This window comes from Herpailurus yagouaroundi, unplaced genomic scaffold (assembly GCF_014898765.1).
Source record: "Herpailurus yagouaroundi ecotype Mexico unplaced genomic scaffold, PumYag 28, whole genome shotgun sequence".
NCBI lineage: Eukaryota > Metazoa > Chordata > Mammalia > Carnivora > Felidae > Herpailurus > Herpailurus yagouaroundi.
Genome location: NW_024412376.1, coordinates 85,207,483 through 85,227,287, shown reverse-complemented (window position 1 = coordinate 85,227,287; position 19,805 = coordinate 85,207,483). Strand labels below are relative to the sequence as shown.

At 39.9% G+C, this 19,805-nt stretch overlaps 1 protein-coding gene across 1 annotated transcript in view; it reads left to right on the top strand.

The window, feature by feature from the left end:
- The first annotated feature begins 16,973 nt into the window (after positions 1 to 16,973).
- Positions 16,974 to 19,805, top strand: part of METAP1 (methionyl aminopeptidase 1) — a 58,330-nt gene continuing 55,498 nt past the window's right edge. The window contains exon 1 of the mRNA XM_040477824.1: positions 16,974 to 17,203. Coding sequence (XP_040333758.1) covers positions 17,090 to 17,203 — 114 coding nt within the window. The 5' untranslated portion in view covers positions 16,974 to 17,089. The remainder of the gene's footprint in view (positions 17,204 to 19,805) is intronic.

Below are 19,805 nucleotides of genomic sequence, written 5' to 3'. Positions count from 1 at the left end.
GAATCCAAGCTGTCAGCACAGAGCTCGATGCGGGACTAGAATTCACAGATGGTGAGATCAGGACCTGAGCCGAAGTCAGATGCTTAACTGATTGAGCCACCCAGGCGCCCCTATGCTGTTCATCTATGTAAAAAATATCAGAATACATGGAGAAAACAGTAATAAATATAAAATTATTTAGGAATCCTTATATTCTCATTGTTAAGACTATTATTTTTTTAAGCTTATTTTTTTAATAATCTCTACACCCAACGTGGGGCTTGAACTCATAACCCCAAGATCAAGAGTCGCATGTTCTTCCAACTGAGCCAGCCAAGTGTCCCCATAAAGACTGTTATTGAAAAAACTTGCCTAAATGCACCAAGTGTTTGAGAAGAAATATGGTTTAATCATAAGACAAGGAAAGAGAACCGAATTGCATTATTCAGTTACATTCTTCATTTTGATAGTTATGAGATTGGACTAAAGCAAAGTAGATAGCTTATGCAATCCCAGGTTGCACATTGACATTTTTTGAATTATCAAGACACTTGATTAAGTAGCATCACACTGTCGCACTGGCCATTCTCACACAGTAGCTGTACTCACAGCTGGATGAAGTGGCATTCTCACAAAGGCATTCTGACCTTGGTAGCATGTCTGACCTCTCCTTTGAGACTTCTCTGTGAGCTTCTGTAGATCTCACCTCTTGCACTGCTTTCATTCATGCCCAGAATGGGGCTGAAATGGAGTCCTGCCATAAATCAAGGTCCATGAATGGATACTATAAAATTCCTGATTTATACGCTACGTGCTGTATGTTCCTTTGAGAGACATAAAGCTATGCAAATAGAGTAACTAGAAAGCACAATAGAGAAGGACCATTTACTTCCTAAGAAAGGAAGCAATAGTAATCAGTAAGCTTGTTTCACGTTGAGTGAGTATACCACCAAGCAGTGCCAAAGGGCAGCTGTAGAGGGCCTTGGAAGAAACTTGGCTAAGCTATCAGAAAAGAAGCTGATAAATTTATAAAACAAACAGATGCTGGTCCTTCATTTCCAAACTGGTTTGGTGAAATGTAGTTAGTTGTCTTTCCTACCATTTACCTGGAAGGTGGGACAAACCATTCTGTGTAATTTGAGCCCAAACGAAAGATGTAAAAGAATTGTACTTCCCCTTGCTTCTTTCCTGGAGTCTCTCTTTGCTACAAGGATTGCCACAAACATAAGCAGAGTATAAAAGGCTATTGCCTTGTATATAAATGTTACATGGGTAATCGAATCTCCATCATTTGGATCCTGCTAGCCTGATAGATGACATGTTACTTCCACCCACAGTTCAAATGAGAAAGTTCGGAATCTGAACGTGGCTTTGGTGTTAATGTATATGTCACATTTTCCACAATTTATGGATTTTTGTCTGTCTCTAATCACTCAAAGATTTCACTTCTTTTAAATTTATCACAGGCACTCAAGACAGAAAACCAGAATGGTGCTGATTTTACATATCTCCAACCCCACTTTAAAAAAAAATCACTTTTAGTTCAACTTGTACGTGTAATCAATCTTAGAACAGTCTTGTAATACATTGAAGAATATGTCAGCAGAAATAAATTTAAGCAACTCTTCAGTATTGCTTGCTGCCTCAAAGGGTTAGCAGATGATGCCACTTGACATTTTAATTTGTTAAACAGTATTGAGGGAAACCAGACTGTAACGTGGAACACATATTTCAAATTAAACTTTGTGGTGCTTGGTTGATATTTATCTGAGGCATTGCATTGTAGAGTTATATTAGCACAGAATTTGAGCCAATTAATTCTGGCTGACTTATATATGTGAAACCTGTGTTTTCTACGAAACGTAGAGAAGATGATCCTAGGAGTTTGCTAGGCTTGTGAGTTCAGCATGTTTTCTCAGATATTAATTTTTAGAAATGCATGTTGAAAAATCCCCACCTTTATAACTGAACTGAAATCTAGAACTTGCAATGAATTAAAAAGAAATAGGAAAGTTTGGACAAATGGTGTGTCTGTCGTATTATTATAAATAGCATATTATTATAAATAGCATGTTATAAATAGCATACTGTGTAAATTAAAGAAATGTTTCTTTTTTTTAAAATAGCTTTTCCCCTCCAAGGGAACAGATTCATTAAGGATACTGGAAAATACAGAAATGTATATAGAAAAAAAAACTATTTGCCATTGTTCAACGGTGCAAAGATAGGTATTTTCAATATTTCAGTATGTTTCCTCTACACTTTTTTCTGCTTCTGTTTTGAGTTTCTGTATGTATACAATTATTTTTTTATCCTGCCCTTTTCTCTAATAATACCATTTCTCTAATTTAATACATAAATTTACAAAAAATTTTAAAAAGCCATACAATTTTCTGTTAAATGTAGGGTCTGTAAATTATTTATCTAGTCCCAAATCATTAGATATTTAGGTTGATGTAAGTTTTAACTTTCATAAAATATACTACTGTGAATATCTTTGTGCATAGAACATAGTTTTACTTTTTAATTTTAGATTATTTATGTAGGCTTTCTTCTCAGAAGGGAAATAATATTTAAAGACCTTTAAAAAAAGGACACAACCATCATGTACCATCACAAAGTTCTGGGGGAAGGGGCACCTTGATATCTCAGTTGGTTAACTGTCTCTTTCTCTTTTTTTTCTAATGTTTGTTTTTATTTTTGAGAGAGTGAAAGAAAGACAGAACATGAACAGGGGAGGGGCAGAGAGAGAGAGAGACACAGAATTCAAAGCCGGCTCCAGGCTCTGAGCTATCACCACAGAGCCCGACACAGGGCTGGAACCCATGAACGGCGAGATCATGACCTAAGCCAAAGTTGGACGCTTAACCGACTGAGCCACCCAGGCTCCCCAGGTGTCTGACTCTTGATTTCATCCCAGATCATGATCTCATGGTTTGTGGGTATGAGCCCCACATCAGGCTCTGCACTGAGCATGGAGCCTGCTTGGGATTCTCTCTCTCTCTCTCTCTCTCTCTCTCTCTCGGTTTTTCTGCCCCCCCTTGTTCATATTCTCTCTCTCTCTCTCTCTCTCTCAAAATAAATAAACAAATAAACATTAAAAAAAAAAAAAAGAAAGTTCTGGGGACGCCTGTGTGGCTTAGTCAGTTAAGTGTCTGAGTTGGGCTATGGTCATGATCTCATGGTTCATGAGTTCAAGCCCCACATCAGACTCTCTGGCAGAACCCGCTTCAGATCCTCTGTCCCCCCTCTTTCTCTGCCCCTCTCCTGCTCTCATGCTTTCATGATTTCTCTCTCTGTCTCTTAAAAATAAATATTAAAAACAAAATAAATTTCTGAGAATGCTGTTCAATGGCATGCTGGCAGCAATGAATAGTATTATATACATGACTTCCTGTTAAACATGGGACTATGACCAAATACATTTATTTTCTCTTTTACTCAAAGCTTCAACAAAGAAACAGTAAAAAATAAAATACATATTCTAACTCAGAATATTAAATAAAATGGGAATGAAAATATGAAATCTGGACCACAGGAAGTAGTGACTCCGGGAGATGATGAGAATAAAGTGAAAGACTCTTTTCTGGAGATTGAGGCAGTCAAATATATACAACTTCTTGGCAGGAGATAAGAGAATTATTTTCTTGTGTAACTTAAGATCAGCAGAAAAGACCACCAAATAACATTTTGGTCTCCTAACACAAGGGTTGGCTTGTTGTCTAAAATATTCAGACAGAAACTTGGAGAGGAAAAAGGGCAGAAAATGCAAAAAAGAACCTAAGAATCACACTAGACATGGAAGATATATTGAATATATGTGTAATTGAAGTTTACTTTTAACGTATGTGTAATGAGAGATACTAAGAATTTTCAAAATCTAACAAGAGATATCAAGCCAAAGAACCAGTAAGCAATAGACTACAGGCAGGATAAATACAAAGAAAATCATGTCTAGGCACATCACAGCAAAGCTATTGAATATCAAAGGCAAAGAAGGAAATTTTAAAAGTATTCTGAGGGAGGGAAATCACTTTCAAAGGAACAAAAACAAGGCTATCCGCTGGTTTTTAAAAAGAAACCCTAAAAACCAAGAGCAATTAGAATGATAACTTTAAAGTCTTTTCAGAAGTACCTCCATGTATCAGTCTTTACATCTTTCTTCTCTTTTCCTTTGTTTCAAATTAACTTAAAAAAAACTGAGATATAATTCATATATCATAAAATTCATAATTTCAATTATACAGTTGAGTGGTTTTTGGTATATTTACAAGGTTGAACAGCCATCACTAGTATCCATTTATATTTATTTATTTTGAGAGAGAGAGGAGAGAGTCCCATGTGGAGCTCGATCCCATGAATCGTGAGATCACAACCCCAGGGGAAATCAAGAGTCAAGCATTCAACTGACTGAACCACCTAGGTGCCCCTGCCATTCCTTTTTTATGACTGAGTAATATTCTGTCACATGGTTATAACACATTTTAAAAAATTCATTCATCAGTTAATGGATATTTGTGTGGCTTCCATTTTTTGGAAAACAAATATATGGATTTATTTTGGACTCTCAATTCTATTCAATTAATTGATATGTCTGCCTATAAGCCAGTAACACACAGTTCTGTGTTTTCCATGAAAGCAGTTATGTCCCCCTGACATTTATTTATCTGATTCTTGTCAGAACCTTCAAGAATACAAAGTCTATGTTGTCTGTTGTATCCCGATAATGTAGAAAAGTGCTTAGGGTATGGTAGGTCACAATATAACATGCTAATTCTATTGTATTTCTTGAGTAAAAACTATTATTGGAGATAGAATTTACCACATCCATTATCTAATGAACACATGGATAGTGTAGATAAGCACAGGGATATGGCTTTTTTAATGCTTATTTATTTATTTATTTATCTAGAGAGAGAGAAAGAGAGTGTGCAGGGGAGGGGCAGAGAGAGGGAGAGAGAGAAACCCAAGCTGACAATGCAGAGCCTGACATGGAGCTCGATCTCACAGACCGTGAGATCATGACCTGAGCTGAAATTAAGAGTCAGACACTTAACCAACTGAGCCACCCAGGCGCCACAAGCACAGAGATATGTTTTATCTGAAATGTGCATTTGTGTGATCCCATTGTGCTTGTTTTGGTTACTCTGTGCACATATACACCTAAAAAACACACAAGTATGTACATTGCTAATATTAATAGTAAAAAACACTTTCTAGCAGAATTAAAATATGTACATGCAAAAATTAAAGCATTTGAATCAGGGCCAAACTATCACCTGAAAGTAAGTCAATTTTCACAATACTTACTTTGTTTTTAATTATAGGCAGAGTTTATTGTACTATGCATTAGAAAATTTAAGTAGCATACCTAAAATATTTTATAAAACTTTGCATATGATGAGGCTGCCTTTCTTGAAACAATCCCAGAGAAAAGCCGTAATTATGATGCAAACGTTATTTTTCTTTAACCATTCCAGAGAAAATTGCCTACCTGATGTCCCATCACCTCCCAATACTTCAGAGTGCATTTCCTACAATGAGGACATTCTCCTACATAACCGCACACTACCATAAATCAGAAAGTTACCATTGATACATTACTACCATCCAATCAGCAAACCCATTCAAATTTCACCAGATGTGCAAATAATGTCCTTTAGAGCAAAAGGATCCATTTCAGAACCATGAGATGTTTTTAACTGTCATGTATCTTTAGTCTCCTTTTGTTTAAAACAGTTCTTTAGTCTTTCCTTTATTTTTATAACTTTATTTATTTATTTTTTTTAACGTTTATTTATTTTGGGACAGAGAGAGACAGAGCACGAACGGGGGAGGGGCAGAGAGAGAGGGAGACACAGAATCGGAAACAGGCTCCAGGCTCCGAGCCATCAGCCCAGAGCCTGACGCGGGGCTCAAACTCACGGAGCGCGAGATCGTGACCTGGCTGAAGACGGACGCTTAACCGACTGCGCCACCCAGGCGCCCCATAACTTTAATTTTTGATCATATCAAGGCAGTTGTCTATATAATATTCCTCAGTTTTAGTTTGATGTTTCTTCATGATTAGATGCAGGTTACACATCTTTAGAAGAGACATACATTCTCATTGCATCCTCTCAGGTGGAACACTATTTTGATTTGTTCCTTTGCTGGTGATATTTGATATGATTACTTGATTAAGAAGGCATCTGCTGGGCTTGTCAACTCTGAAGTTACTTTTCCTCCTTTATTATTATTGAAATATTAATAATTTGGTGAAATATTTGAAACCATGTAAATATTCTATTAACAAACTCAATTTATTCATTTATCATTTTTTAGAAGTATGATTCATTATCTCCTACTTATTTAATGGGCTATAATCTATAATTCTTATTATTTTGGTTCCTCTTTAGCAGGCTGATATTTAGAAGCCAGGATCTGGCACCAGTATGATCCTTGCTATTGGGATGATGCAGGTCTCAGCCTCACTCAGTGGATGGAGCTGGGGAATGTGTATATTTACATGCACAAATATACCCACATTTAAATGTATATTTATGTCTATATCCATCAATATATATTGAAAACCATAGCTCACAACATTTCCTTCAATTTCATTCAACACCACGGCTTTTCTTTTAGTTTTCCACCTTTCCATATTTGAAACTGCCTTCTATGACAGAGAGAAAACTGGCTTCAATTATCTTTAACATATTTATTTGTTGGATCCTGTGTACACAACCAATCTTCATTGTTTTATTATTATTATTATTATTATTATTATTATAAATGTTTTATTTATTTTTGACAGAGAGACAGAGCATGAGCAGGGGAGGGGCAGAGAGAGAGGGACACACAGAATCCAAAGGAGGCTACAGGCTCTGAGCTATCAGCACAGAGCCCCATGCAGGGCTCAAAACCACGAACTATGAGATCATGACCTGAGCTGAAGTCGGACGCTTAACCGACTGAGCAACCCAGGCGCCCTGACCAATCCCATTGTTGCTGCTGCCCTCCTGTGTACACATTTTCTTCTTATCACACATGGGCTCCAACACCCCACATCAGTCTTCCCCTTCACTTGTATGACTTCCTCACCCAACTCAGGCTCAGACACCACACACTTCCCCCCTTTCCCTATGGATCTCCTCCCGCATTCAGGCTCTGACTACCCATGTTGGGCTGCCTCTCTGGAGTGATGCCTACCTCACCTCCATTAGACTTTGACTTGTCATGCTAAGCTGCTGTCCTGTACAGGCATCCTCCTCAACATACTCTAGGGTTGACTCTCCTTGCCAGCCTGTCCCTCTATGGGTATGTGCTTCTCGCCCAGCTCTGGTCATGACACCCCAGGTGGGACCGTCACTGTGCAGAGATGTTGTTGTCATCTTGCTGGGGCTCTGACACCCCGTTCCTGGCCATCCCATTTAGGGGGAGACCCACTTTATATCTACTGTTAGAGCTTGAGTAGGATGAAAAGAGAATCCCAATGAAATGCAACCAATTTGAGTACATTGATTTTGTATCCTGCGACTTTGCTGAATTAATGTATCAGTTCTAGCATTTTTTTGGATGGAGACTTTTGGGTTTTCCATGTGGAGTATCATTTCGTCTGCAAAGAGGGAAAGTTTGATTTCTTCCTTGCTGATTTGGATGCCTTGTTTTCTTTTTGTTGTCTGATTGCTGAGGCTAGGACTTCCAACACTATGTTGAATAATAGTGGTGAGAGTGGACATCCCTGTTGTGTTTCTGACTTTGGGGGGAAAGCCCTCAGTTTTTCTTCACTGAAGATAATATTAGCTGTGGGTCTTTCATATACGGGCTTCATGATCTTGAGGTATGTTCCTTTTATCCCTACTTTCTTGAGGGCTTTTATCAAGAAAGGAAAACGAGGGAATTCCTTTTTTATTTTCCCCTTTCTAGCCATGCCCCATTTCCCAGGATGAGGGGCTCTCTGCACAGAACCTGATCCCAATGTGTGGTGGGGCACACCAAGACACTTGGCGCACAGGTGGGGGCTTGTCAGTGGGGAAGGCAGGGAACCAACTATCTGAGGCCAACAGAAGAGCTGTGGTGCTGCGATGGGTGGGATTCCGACTTAGAGGTTGAACAGTCCATAATCCACCAGATGGTAGCTTCGTCCCATTGGCTTCTGAGGCAAACACATACACCAAATGTCTGAACTTGCAGTTCCTCTCATACTGAGCAGGATTGCCATAAAACCAGGGAATTCTTAAGGATACAATACAATCTTTATATTTTCCTTTTAGCAAAATCATTTTTTTCTTTTCATCCAAAATCTAACCCAGATTCAAGTTGTCATATCTCTTTAGTCTCTTTTGATCTGGAAGAGTTCCTCAAATCTTTCTCTGTCTTTGGGATATTGACATTTTGCAGATTACAGGTCATTTATATTGTAGATTGTTTTCCATTTGGGGTTGACTGTTTGTTCATGGTTAGAATCAATTATGCATTTCTGAACACCACAGAAGACAAATTGTGTTCTCAGTGTTTCATATCAGGAGGTGCACAAAGTCAATTTGTCTCATTACTGGTGATTTTAACTTAGAAAACAACTGTCAAGACAGTATCTACAAGGTTTCTCACTGTGAAGTTATTATTTTGCTTTTTATATTTATTTAATTTTTAATTTTTTAACATATGTACTTATTTATTTTGAGAGAGAGGAAGACAGAGAATCCAAGTAGGCCCAATGCTCAGTGTGGAGCCTGACGAAGGGCTGAATCCCACGACCATGAGATCATGACCTGCACGGAAATCAAGAGTTGGACACTCAACTGACTGAGCCACCCAGACGCCCCTATTTTGCCTTTTTAAATGATAAATATTTTGTAGGGAGTTACACTGAGACTATGTAAATACCCTGTTACTTAAGAAACTTTCACCCAGTGAAAGCATACATTTTTTTTAGCATTTTTTGATGACTATTGCCTGAATAAATTATTGCTATGATTGCCAAATGGTGATTTTCTAACTCCATCATTCTTTCCAAATTAGTTTTTTCCTAGTTTTATTTATTTTTTATTAAAAAAAATTTTTTTTTTCAACGTTTATTTATTTTTTGGGACAGAGAGAGAGCATGAACGGGGGAGGGGCAGAGAGAGAGGGAGACACAGAATCGGAAACAGGCTCCAGGCTCTGAGCCATCAGCCCAGAGCCTGACGCGGGGCTCAAACTCACGGACCGCGAGATCGTGACCTGGCTGAAGTCGGACGCTCAACCGACTGCGCCACCCAGGCGCCCCTCCTAGTTTTATTTTTTTAATTGAAGTATAGTTGACACACAATGTTACATTAGTTTCACATGTAAAACTTAGTGATTTGACAGCTCTATACATCCTGTTATGCTTATCACAGGTGTAGCTACCCATGTAGCTATCATTGAATACCAAATAGGTATAGTCAATACTTTTGACTATATTCCTTATGCTATACCTTTCATCCCCATGACTTATTCATTCTATAACTGGAAGCCTGTACTTCCCATTCCCCTTCACCTATTTTACCCATTCCCCTACCAATCTCCTGTCTGGAAACCATCAGTTTGTTCTCTGTATTCCTGCTGTTTGTTTGTTTATTCATTTATTTTGTTTTCTAGATTCCACACATAACTAACAGTATTTGTCTTTCTCTGGCTTATTTCACTTACCGTAATATCTTCTAGGTCCATCTATGTTATAAATGGCAAGATTTCATTCTTAAAAAAAATTTTTTTTTAACGTTTATTTCATTTTTGAGAGACAGAGAGAGAGCATGAGCATGGGTGGGCAGAGAGAGGAGGAGACACAGAATATGAAGCAGGCTCCAGGCTTTGAGCTGTCAGCACAGAACATGAAACAGGGCTCGAACTCACAAACTGCGAGATCATGACCTAAGTCGATGTCGGACGCCTGACTGACTGAGCCAGCCAGGTGCTCCAAGATTTCATTCTTTTTTATGGCTGAGCAATATTCCAGTGTATATACATACCACCTTCTTTATCCATTCATTTATTAATGGACACTTGGGTTGTTTCCATATTTTGGCTATTGTTAAGTAGTGCTGCAACAAACATAGGAGTGCATATATTTTTGAATTAGTGTTTTTGTTTTCTTTGGGTAAATACACAGTAGTGGAATTACTGGTGTGTGTAGTACTTCTCTTTTTAATTTTTTGAGGAACTGCCATACAGTTTTCTCCATACAGTGGCTGCACCAATTTGCATCCCCACCAATAGTGTATGAGGTTTTCTTTTTTTCCACATCCTTGCCAACACTTGTTATTTCTTGTCTTTTTCATTTTAGCCATTCTGACAGGTATGAGGTGACATCTCATTGTGGTTTTGATTTGCATTCCCTGATTAGTGATGTTGACCATCTTTTATTGTGCCTGTTAGCCATCTGTACTTCTCTTTGCAAAAATGTCTATTCAGATTCTCTGCCCATTAAAATTATTTTAATGTTTATTTTTGAGAGAGAGAGAGAAGAAGAAGAAGAAGAAGAAGAAGAGGAAGAGAGAGAATGAGTGGGGGAAGGACGGAGACAGAAGGAGACAGTGAATCCAAAGCAGACTCCAGGCTCTGAGCTGTTAGCACAGAGCCCAACATCAGGCTTGAACCCATGAACTGTGAGATCATGACCTGAGCTGAAGTCGGATGCTCAACTGACTGAGCCACCTGGATGCCCCTACCCATTTTTTAGTTAGGTGTGTGTGTGTGTGTGTGTGTGTGTGTGTGTGTGAATGTGTGTGTGTATGTGTTTGAATGTGTGTGTTGAGTTGTATACATTCTTTATATATTTTGGGTATTAACCCCTTATCAGGTACATGCAAATATCTTCTCTCATTCAGTAAATTGCCTATTTTGTTGATAGTTTCTTTTGGTGTGCAAAAGCTTTTTATTTTGGTGTAGTCCCAATCATTTATTTTTGCTTTTGTTTCCCTTGCGTGAGGAGATATATCCATAAATATGTTCATGAGGCTGATGTCCAAGAGATTACTAGGTTTTCTTTTAGTTTTATAGTTTCAGGTCTCACATTTTGGTCTTTAATCCATATCGTGTTTTGTGTCTGGTGTAAGAAAGTGGTCCAGTTTCATTATTTTGCATATAGCTATACAGTTTTTCCAACACCATTTGTTGAAGAGACTGTCTTTGCCCCATTGTATATTCTTGCCTCCTTTGCTATAGATTAATTAACCATATAGGTGTGGGTTTATTTCTGGGCTTTCTATCCTGTTCCATTGATCTGTGTGTCTATTTTTGTGCCAGTATCATACTGTTTTGATTACTATAGCTTTGTAGCGTATCTTGAAGTCTGGGATTGTGATACCATCAGTTTCTCAAGATTGCTTTGACAATTTGATGTCTTTTGTTGTTCTATGCAAATTTTGGGATTTGTTCTAGTTCTGTGAATACTACTACTGGTATTTTGATAGTGATTGCATTGAATGTGTAGATTGCTTTAGGTAGAATGGGCATTTTAGTGATGTTAATTCTTCCAGTCCATGAGCATGGAATAGATTTCCATTTGTTTGTGTCAAGTTCAATTTCTTTCACCAGTGTCTTAGAGTTTTCAGAGTATAGGTCAGTCACCTCATTGGATAAGTTTATTCCTAGTTATTTTATTCTTTTTGGTACAACTGTAATGGGACTGTTTTCTTAATTTCTCTTTCTGCTACTTTGTTATTAGTGTATAGAAATGCAGCATATTTCTGTATATTAATTTTGTATCCTGCAACTTTACTGAATTCATTTATCAATTCTAATAGTTTTTTGGTAGAGCCTTTAGGGTTTCCCACATACAATATCATGTTATCTGCAAATTGTAAAGTTTTACTTCTTCCTTACCAATTTAGGTGCCTTTTATTTCTTTTTCTAGTCTGATTGCTATAGCAAGGATTTCTAGTACTAAGCTGAATAAAAGTGGTGAGCATGGACATTCTTGTCTTGTTCTTGATCTTAGAATAAAAGCTCTCAGTTTTCTTGCGATTTCTTAGTTGATATTCTATTGTAAATAAGAGCTTACTTTTGTCCCTCATTTGTTTATGTCTTTTTAGCAATATAGGCTCATGGAACATTATCTTTTTTCAGTGGGTTATAATCTGATACTATCACTATTTATTCTGGTTCACATTGTATTCAATTTAGCCAGTGGGAGCTGCTTCAACTTGGCTACCATGTCCTTTCTATAGTCACCATAATTTTTGTGTTCTACCTTATGTTCTGGTACAATTTGACTTTCCAGACTTGTACTTTCCCTGCTCTAGTTTTGGAATGAGCCAGCTCCCCAAGGACATCTGATCCCTTTTATTGGAGAAAAGTATTTAGAAACAAAGATCTGAAAATTAGGTGTGCTCATTGCCTATAGTTCCATTTAGTGGTCAGAACTATACACACACACACACACACACACACACACACACACACACACATGCATGTCCATATTATCTATTATGCAAAACCTTGAGTTCACATCAACATATTTTTAAAAATGTTTAATTACTAAAAATTTTTTGATTTTTATTTATTTTTGAGAGAGAGACAGTGTGATCTTTATTTTTGAGAGAGAGAGAGAGAGAGAGTGTGAGTGGGAGAGGAACAGAGAGAGAGGGAGACATAGAATTCAAAGCAGGCTTCAGGATCTGAGCTGTCAGCACAGAACCCCATACAGGGCTCGAACTCATGAAGTGTGAGATCGTGACCTCACCTGAGCAGAGTCAGACACTTAACTGACTGAACCACACAGATGCCCCTTAGTGTTTATTTATTTTGAGAAAGAGAGAGACACAGAGAGAGGGCATGTATGTGAGAGAAGGAGAGGGGCAGAGAGGGAAAGAGAATTCCAAGCAGGCTCCATGCTGACCTCCCCCTGACCCCCACCCCAATGTGGGGTTTGATCTCACAACCATAAGATCACAACCTGAGTGGATATCAAGAGACAGACGCTTAACTGACTGAGTCACCCAGGAGCCCATCACATCAATATTTCCAAATCCAATATAATACCACATGATTCATCCTAGCCTTCATCCTTTTCATATTTGTAACTCCCTCAGACAGTGATAAACTTGTCTCTCATTACCCTTAATTTAGTTATGTATTTGCTCATTTCATTTTTGTGTACCAAGCCCCTTATCTCCTTGGCTGTGTCCTTAGCTTTGACTTTGGTGGTCCACAGATCTCCTTAGTCCTGTTTCCTTACCACCAACTCTGCAGGGTCTGGCCACCTTCTGACCCTGGCTCCAGCTCTACAAGCCCCATATTAGCAAAGGATTTTAAATAGGGGAAAGGCATGATCAGATTTATCTCTGAGAACAATCAGCTTGATGGCAGGGTAGATTCAATGGATTAAAGGCAGTTAAGAAGCTACTGTAACAGTCTAAGCAAAGGCTTAAAATGGCCTAAACTAAAGCTGTAGCCATAAGAAGAGAGAACATATTAAAAAAAAAATTATTTATTTATAAATGTTTTTATTACTATTGTTTTGAGAGAGAGACAGAGTGTGACAGGGGAGGGACAGAGACAGAGGGGGAAACAGAATCTGAAGCAGGCTCCAGGTTCCAAGCTGTCAGCACAGAGCCTGATGTGGGGCTCGAACTCACAAATCTCAAGCTCATGACCTGAGCTGAACTTCGACACTTAACTGACTGGGCCACCCAGACACCCCTAAAAAAATATTTAGAGGATAAAGTCTATGAAACTGAGTGATTCATTTGATGTGGGGGTTTAAAGAGAAGGGGCCTAATTTTTAACTTGGGAGAAAAGAGTAGATAGAGGATGTCACAAAGCAAGACAGGGAATTCAGGAGAAAAAGCAGATTTGAAGGGCAAAAGATGGGTAAATAGAAGATAATTGTTTCTTTTTGGCTATGTTGATTTGAAATGTCCATGGACACTGGAAATATTGTAGCTAGTTGGGCAGATAGTTTGAACATGTGCTTAAACATGATATCAAAAATGCTTCTCTCTATGCAGAAGTCCTGGGAAACAAGTGCTTTCCAAGGCCAAAAGGACTCGGTTTTTTTTTTTTGTTTGTTTTTTGGCTTTTTTTTAAGTTTGTTTGTTTATTTATTTATTTAGAGAGAGGCAGAGGGAGAGAGAGGAGAGAGAGAATCCCAAGCAGGCTTTGCCTGAGATCATGACCTGAGCTGAAATCAAGAGTTGGGCACTTAACTGACTGAGCCACTCAGGTGCCCCCAAAGGACTCTTTATAAATCGCAGCAAATTCTCAGCTGCGATTCTGAAGCGCATTCTTCCTCCTGGATGTGGGTTGGCTGAACTTTGCACATAGGAATTAAAACAGAAACAGTTAAAATCTCAAAAGGAAGAGAAGAATAAAAAGGGACTCTGACAGACAGAATTTTGTAAAACCTCTCATATATTGTCACTTTTTTATGTTTAAATAAAAGGAATATGGACGATTATCTTGAGAATAACATAAGGTGATCTTAGGAAGTTTATCTCACTCAACAACCTGTTTGAGGCTGGTGTGGTGGTGGGGTGAGGAGGACCAAGGATGGAGGACTTGATGGCAAAGCTAACTAAGTATTGCTAATGGAGCTCCAAAGCACTTCACAAAATCTATTTGATTTAACTATCATAAAACTCCATGGGTAGGTACTCTAGCTTGTATTTTTCAGATATGGGAAATGAGGTTAAATAAGTTGCTCATGGGAACATGACTAAGGGAGGAGAGTTGGGAGGCAGAGGTTTCAACCCAGGTCTGCCTATCTTAATCAACATTTGTGCTCTTAATTGCCCCACAGCATTGCTTTCCTAAAGGTGCAAGGACACAGCCGACTCCAGAGCAGACAGCTAGCAAAAGCAGAAGAGTTTCCGGTCTCCCCATGCCTGAGAAGAACCCTGAGGGTCTTCTCGACTAGAGTTTTCAATAATTCGTCTTCCTCTATTTGATTAGCTTCATCTGGACACAACCTATGAGGGAACAAACTGGAATTCCTCCAGATTAGATGGAGAAAGATTGCAAGGGATCTAAACTTTACTACAGATAGAAGGGGATGCTGTAAGACTGACAAACCATAAGATCTGACAGTCTCAAACACATAAAAGAGCTGTCATGTTGAAAAGGAATAGAACTTAGTGTTTTTCCTAAATCTGAGATTAATCCATGGCATAGTATTATGTGAAAATGTAGAATAAAAAATTCTATCAATAATTGCAAATATGTAAATGCTGAAGATGCATGTGGATAAAGATTGAGGGAACAAGGACAAATGAAACATTGAGGTGTTCAGGTGATAGTATTATGGCCAATTTGTGTGTTGTTTTTTAGTTTTTAAGTATTGTTCTGCAAAAGGAAAATTTAACAAATAAAAGCAAACACACACAGGAAGACATGCAAATGGTGATAATCAGAGAAAAAATGTCCAGCCTCATTATAAAATAAAAAAAAAATAAGATACCATTTTCCATTTATCAAAATGACAGGTATTAAAAATAAGATAATAATCAGCACTAGCAAAGTCTCAGGAAATAATGTGTCAGTATAGTTCTGACTAGAGTGTAAATTTGTATACACTTTTAAGGGAAAATTTGACAAACTGTATCATAAAAAATAAAGTGACAATCCTTTGATGAGGCAATTCCACTTTTAACAACATATCCTAGGTAAATAAGAATGTATGCAAAGTTCTAGCTAAAAGGGTATTCAGTGAAGCCTTGTTCATAATATATAACAGTTAAAAATAACTTAAATGTCTATTGTTAGTGAGCTTTGTTCAGTGAATTACCCATACAATAGGATATTACGCAGACATTAAATTATGTGGTAAATTTTATCATAATTAAATTATTAAATCATAATTAAATCAATAATAAGTTATACTATATTTAAGGACAATAAAGGAAGTTTGTAATGTAATAACTGAAGAAAGCAAGTAACTAAAGATGGTCTTTGTTTTTGTTAAAAAACATTTTATATATACATATACACATATGTATGTCATACGCATCTATACACACATAAATCGTTGATTTTTGCTCACGTGTAACATTTTAAAATGTATTATTTGATCTTATCACATTATTTATTTGTATTGCTTATACAGCAACACTTAATAAAAATAAAAGTACCATGAGTTTTTTCGTCTATTATGTAAGTTTAAAAAAATATGGATTAGATAACACGAAGTTCACAGCGCTTAGCTGATGATCAATAAATATTAGTTCCTCTCCCTTTCCAGTGACAGGAAGTATTTAAGCACAAGTTAGAAAATGGCAGACCTGGGATGTAGTTGAAGAAATTTAGGCAACAAGTTTACATCAGATGACCTCTAAAGCTCCTTTCAACTCCGGTGCTTCAACATTAGAACAATTCTTCCCTACTCACCTTTCAAACAATCAACTGGGATAATACAAAAAAAAAATCATTGTTTTATTGAATACCTAGTAGTTGTGTCACTATTACTAACATTGTACACTGCGAATGGGGGGGGGGGGAGTGTGAAAATAAATCAGGCACGAGGGAGGCCTGATGCAAATCTCAGCCCATCTTCTGACAGCTCTCTGGCTCCTCTTTTTGTGAATGACTGAGTGGCGGTCTTTAGGCCTCAGAGCAGACACTATCGGTGAGAAACAGTACTTTAAAAGAGACAATTACTTTCCTTTTCCAAGGAGCTGCCGGGTGAACCAACGCAGAGGAGCGCGGCGCTCTTTCCAACCGCCTGTGAGTGTGGGGGACATTCAGTAAGGCACGGCCGGGGCGCTGTCTCCCTAGGTACAGACAGCGCAAGACGTGAGGGCCTCTCCCTTTGCGCCCTTCGCCGCCGGGCGCCAGGAAGTCGCACTACCCGGGGACAGACGTGGGACCCCGCGGAGCAGGAGGTCTCCGACAGACTCCCTCACAGCCCCCACGTGCACGACTGGCGCCGGGAGGCGGGGGCCACGGGCGGGGGCGGGGCGAAGGCCACGGGGCGGGGCGCCAGTTGCGCGCGCGGGGCGGGGGCGGGGCGCGCAGCGTGGTCTGGGCCGGCCCGGCGCTCTTTCTGCTTCCGCGCCCAGGCCCCGCAGGCCGAGCTCCTCCCCCGGCTCGGCCTCTGTCCCCTCCCCTGCCCTCTCTCCTCCTCCTCCTCCTCTTCCTCAGTGAGGCGCTCCTCCAGCAGCCAGGCAGCATGGCGGCTGTGGAGACGCGGGTGTGCGAGACGGACGGCTGCAGCAGCGAGGCCAAGCTCCAATGTCCCACCTGCATCAAGCTGGGCATCCAAGGCTCGTACTTCTGCTCCCAGGTAGACGCCTGCTCTCCCACGGCGCCGCCGCCGCTGGCGGACTTCCTTCCCTCTGTGCCTGCCCTCGCGGCCGGTCGGGACGCGCTTCTCCTCTTCCACCCCCCGGGCGCGCCTGCCGCGCTTCCTCCTACCCCCAGCCGCAGCGCCGCCGCCCCCCCCCTCCCGCCTCCGGAGAGCCTGGGCCCCTTCGACGCGGGCGCGGTCTGCAGCGGCCATGTGGGCTGGGGGCGGAAGCGGACTTGTCCCGGGTAGCTCGGAGGTCTTAAGGCGCCGCGTTTAGGGGCGGGTTCCCGCCGCGCATCTCTTGCCGGGGCTGGGGCTACCAGGTGTGCGGGCTGCCCGAGACAGGTGGGGACGCCCCGGGGAGGGGGCACGCCCCTCTGGCGTGTCTCCACAGCTCCCGGCAGGACTCTGATCGTGGTCACAGGGGGCTGCGGAGCTGGGTAGTGACTCTGGTCCCGGCGGGATTGGAGGTCGGAAGACACCCACTGGGTTTTGAGGACTGGGTTGCCTGGGGGTGGTGGGGGTCGCAGACAGGAGGAATGTTAGCTCCAGCCCCACCTGTGTCCTTGTGTTTTACTACCGCGCTTTGACACTTAAGCAACTTTGGACGTGGGGATAGAGAGGGGTCTGTAATTCATTCTTTTGCTTTGGCACCCAAAATTATTAATTTAGAAAACCGTAAGTTAGCGTTATGAGTCACCGTTCTCATTTACTGAATTTCCCACTAAGGGAAAAAGTCAGTTCCATTAAGGGTTATGCTTTAAGACCGTGGTGTATTTTAGTAAGTTTTGTGCAGTGGAGCAAACCCAGCACTGAATGGGGTCTTGACAGAAACGTGTGCCGGTGTTTATGTTTACTGAAGAGTACTAGTGTTCCGGTTGCATTGGAACAGAGTATTGGCAGGGTAGCAGTGGTAAGGCTCGTAGTTACAGTCCAGATTTGTTGAAGAGAGACACGTGAAAGTTCAGGTTTAAATTAGTAGCGTCCTGTGGGGAGAAGAGCATGAACAAAGAGTCTGAAGGCCTGGGCAGGGCCCTGTCCTTGCCAATTACAGTGCAGTCTTGAACTAGTCAAGTTACCTAACCTTTCTGAGCTCCCACTGTGCAGAGGGAAAGGTGATACTTTCACTTACATATTTCACAAGGTTGTTCTGGAGCTCAGATTATCCAGTAAATGGAAATGTTGGTAAAACGTGAAGCACTTTTTTTGGTTTTAGAGGCTGTCAGTGCAGTGCAACACTGCCATATAAAAAATATCAATGAATGGAATAGAAACAAATATATAAGAACAGTAAATACAAGAATATGAATATCTTCAATATAAACTATGTAAACCTAAAGATGTATGTAAAATAAACAAATCCTTCAGGTCACAATACTTGTGCATAAGCCATTATGAGAGATCCTAGCTATATTGTATAGGTCATGTTTTTAGATAGGATATGATCCTTGACCTTGTTAATATCATTTGGAAAAAGTTGCACATGAGAAGAGTTGCTCTTTCTAAAAATAGCATTAGGACTACTCAGCATGCTAAACCTGGTAGGAGTCCTTTTGTTTCTTAGAAATAATTTTCAAATTCTCATTTGTTGAAGCCTATGTGGGACCTGGATTTAAAACAAAACAAAACAAAAACCCAATAATTTGCTTTTGGAAATTATGTACCATCTTTGTGTGGAATAATGTGGTTTTCATTGCGTTTAAGATTAGGTGGCATTTTGTAATGCCAAATGAGTTAATGTGTACACACACTTACCTGTTGAGATTTTAGAAAGGTACTGTGAAACTGTATTCATCCAGCATAGGTGATGTTCTCTTAGGCACGGTATTATTCAGTAGAAAGAACATTGGCTCATTAGGGTTTGTGGAAAAATGCCAACACAGTTATGAAAACATGAAACTAGGGCTTCTCCTTGCCACTTCTCTGATCATCTTCACTAGGAGTGGTCTGTCTTCTGTCTGCTTCTCTGGTCGCCAGCCTGGCTGTCTGGCCAGCTTGTGTGGAAACAAGCTGAGAGCAAGACTACAAGAGGCCATAACAGAAATAAGCCTTTCTTTTCCAGTTACTTCCTCACATCCCCTTCTTTATTTCCTTTATAATACTTTATACAATCTGTAATTTTCTCATTTATTTTCTTATTTATCTGTTTTTTAATTGGAAGGTGAGTTTCCTGAATAAGCTGTCTTGTTCACTGCCCTCTTATTTCCCAACATGATGCTCTGTATGCAGTAGGTGGGCAGTGAGTGTTTGAATCAATCATAAGTGTATCACAGGGCTGCATAGAGAGGCTGCATTTGAATCATGACTTAATCATTTACTAGCCATGTGACTTTGGGCAAATAATATAGCTTCTTTATTTTCTGTTACATCCATTTAAAATGGGGCCATTAATAGTACAGGGTTCAGTCTTCAGTAAATACTAAGAGTATGTAAAACATTTTGCACATTGGTAAATTTAATCGATGTTAGGTTTTTTTTTAATATGAAATTTATTGTCCAATTGGTTTCCATACAACACTCAGTGCTCATCCCAAAAGGTGCCCTCCTCAATGCCCATCACCCACTTTCCCCTCCCTCCCACCCCCCATCAACCCTCAGT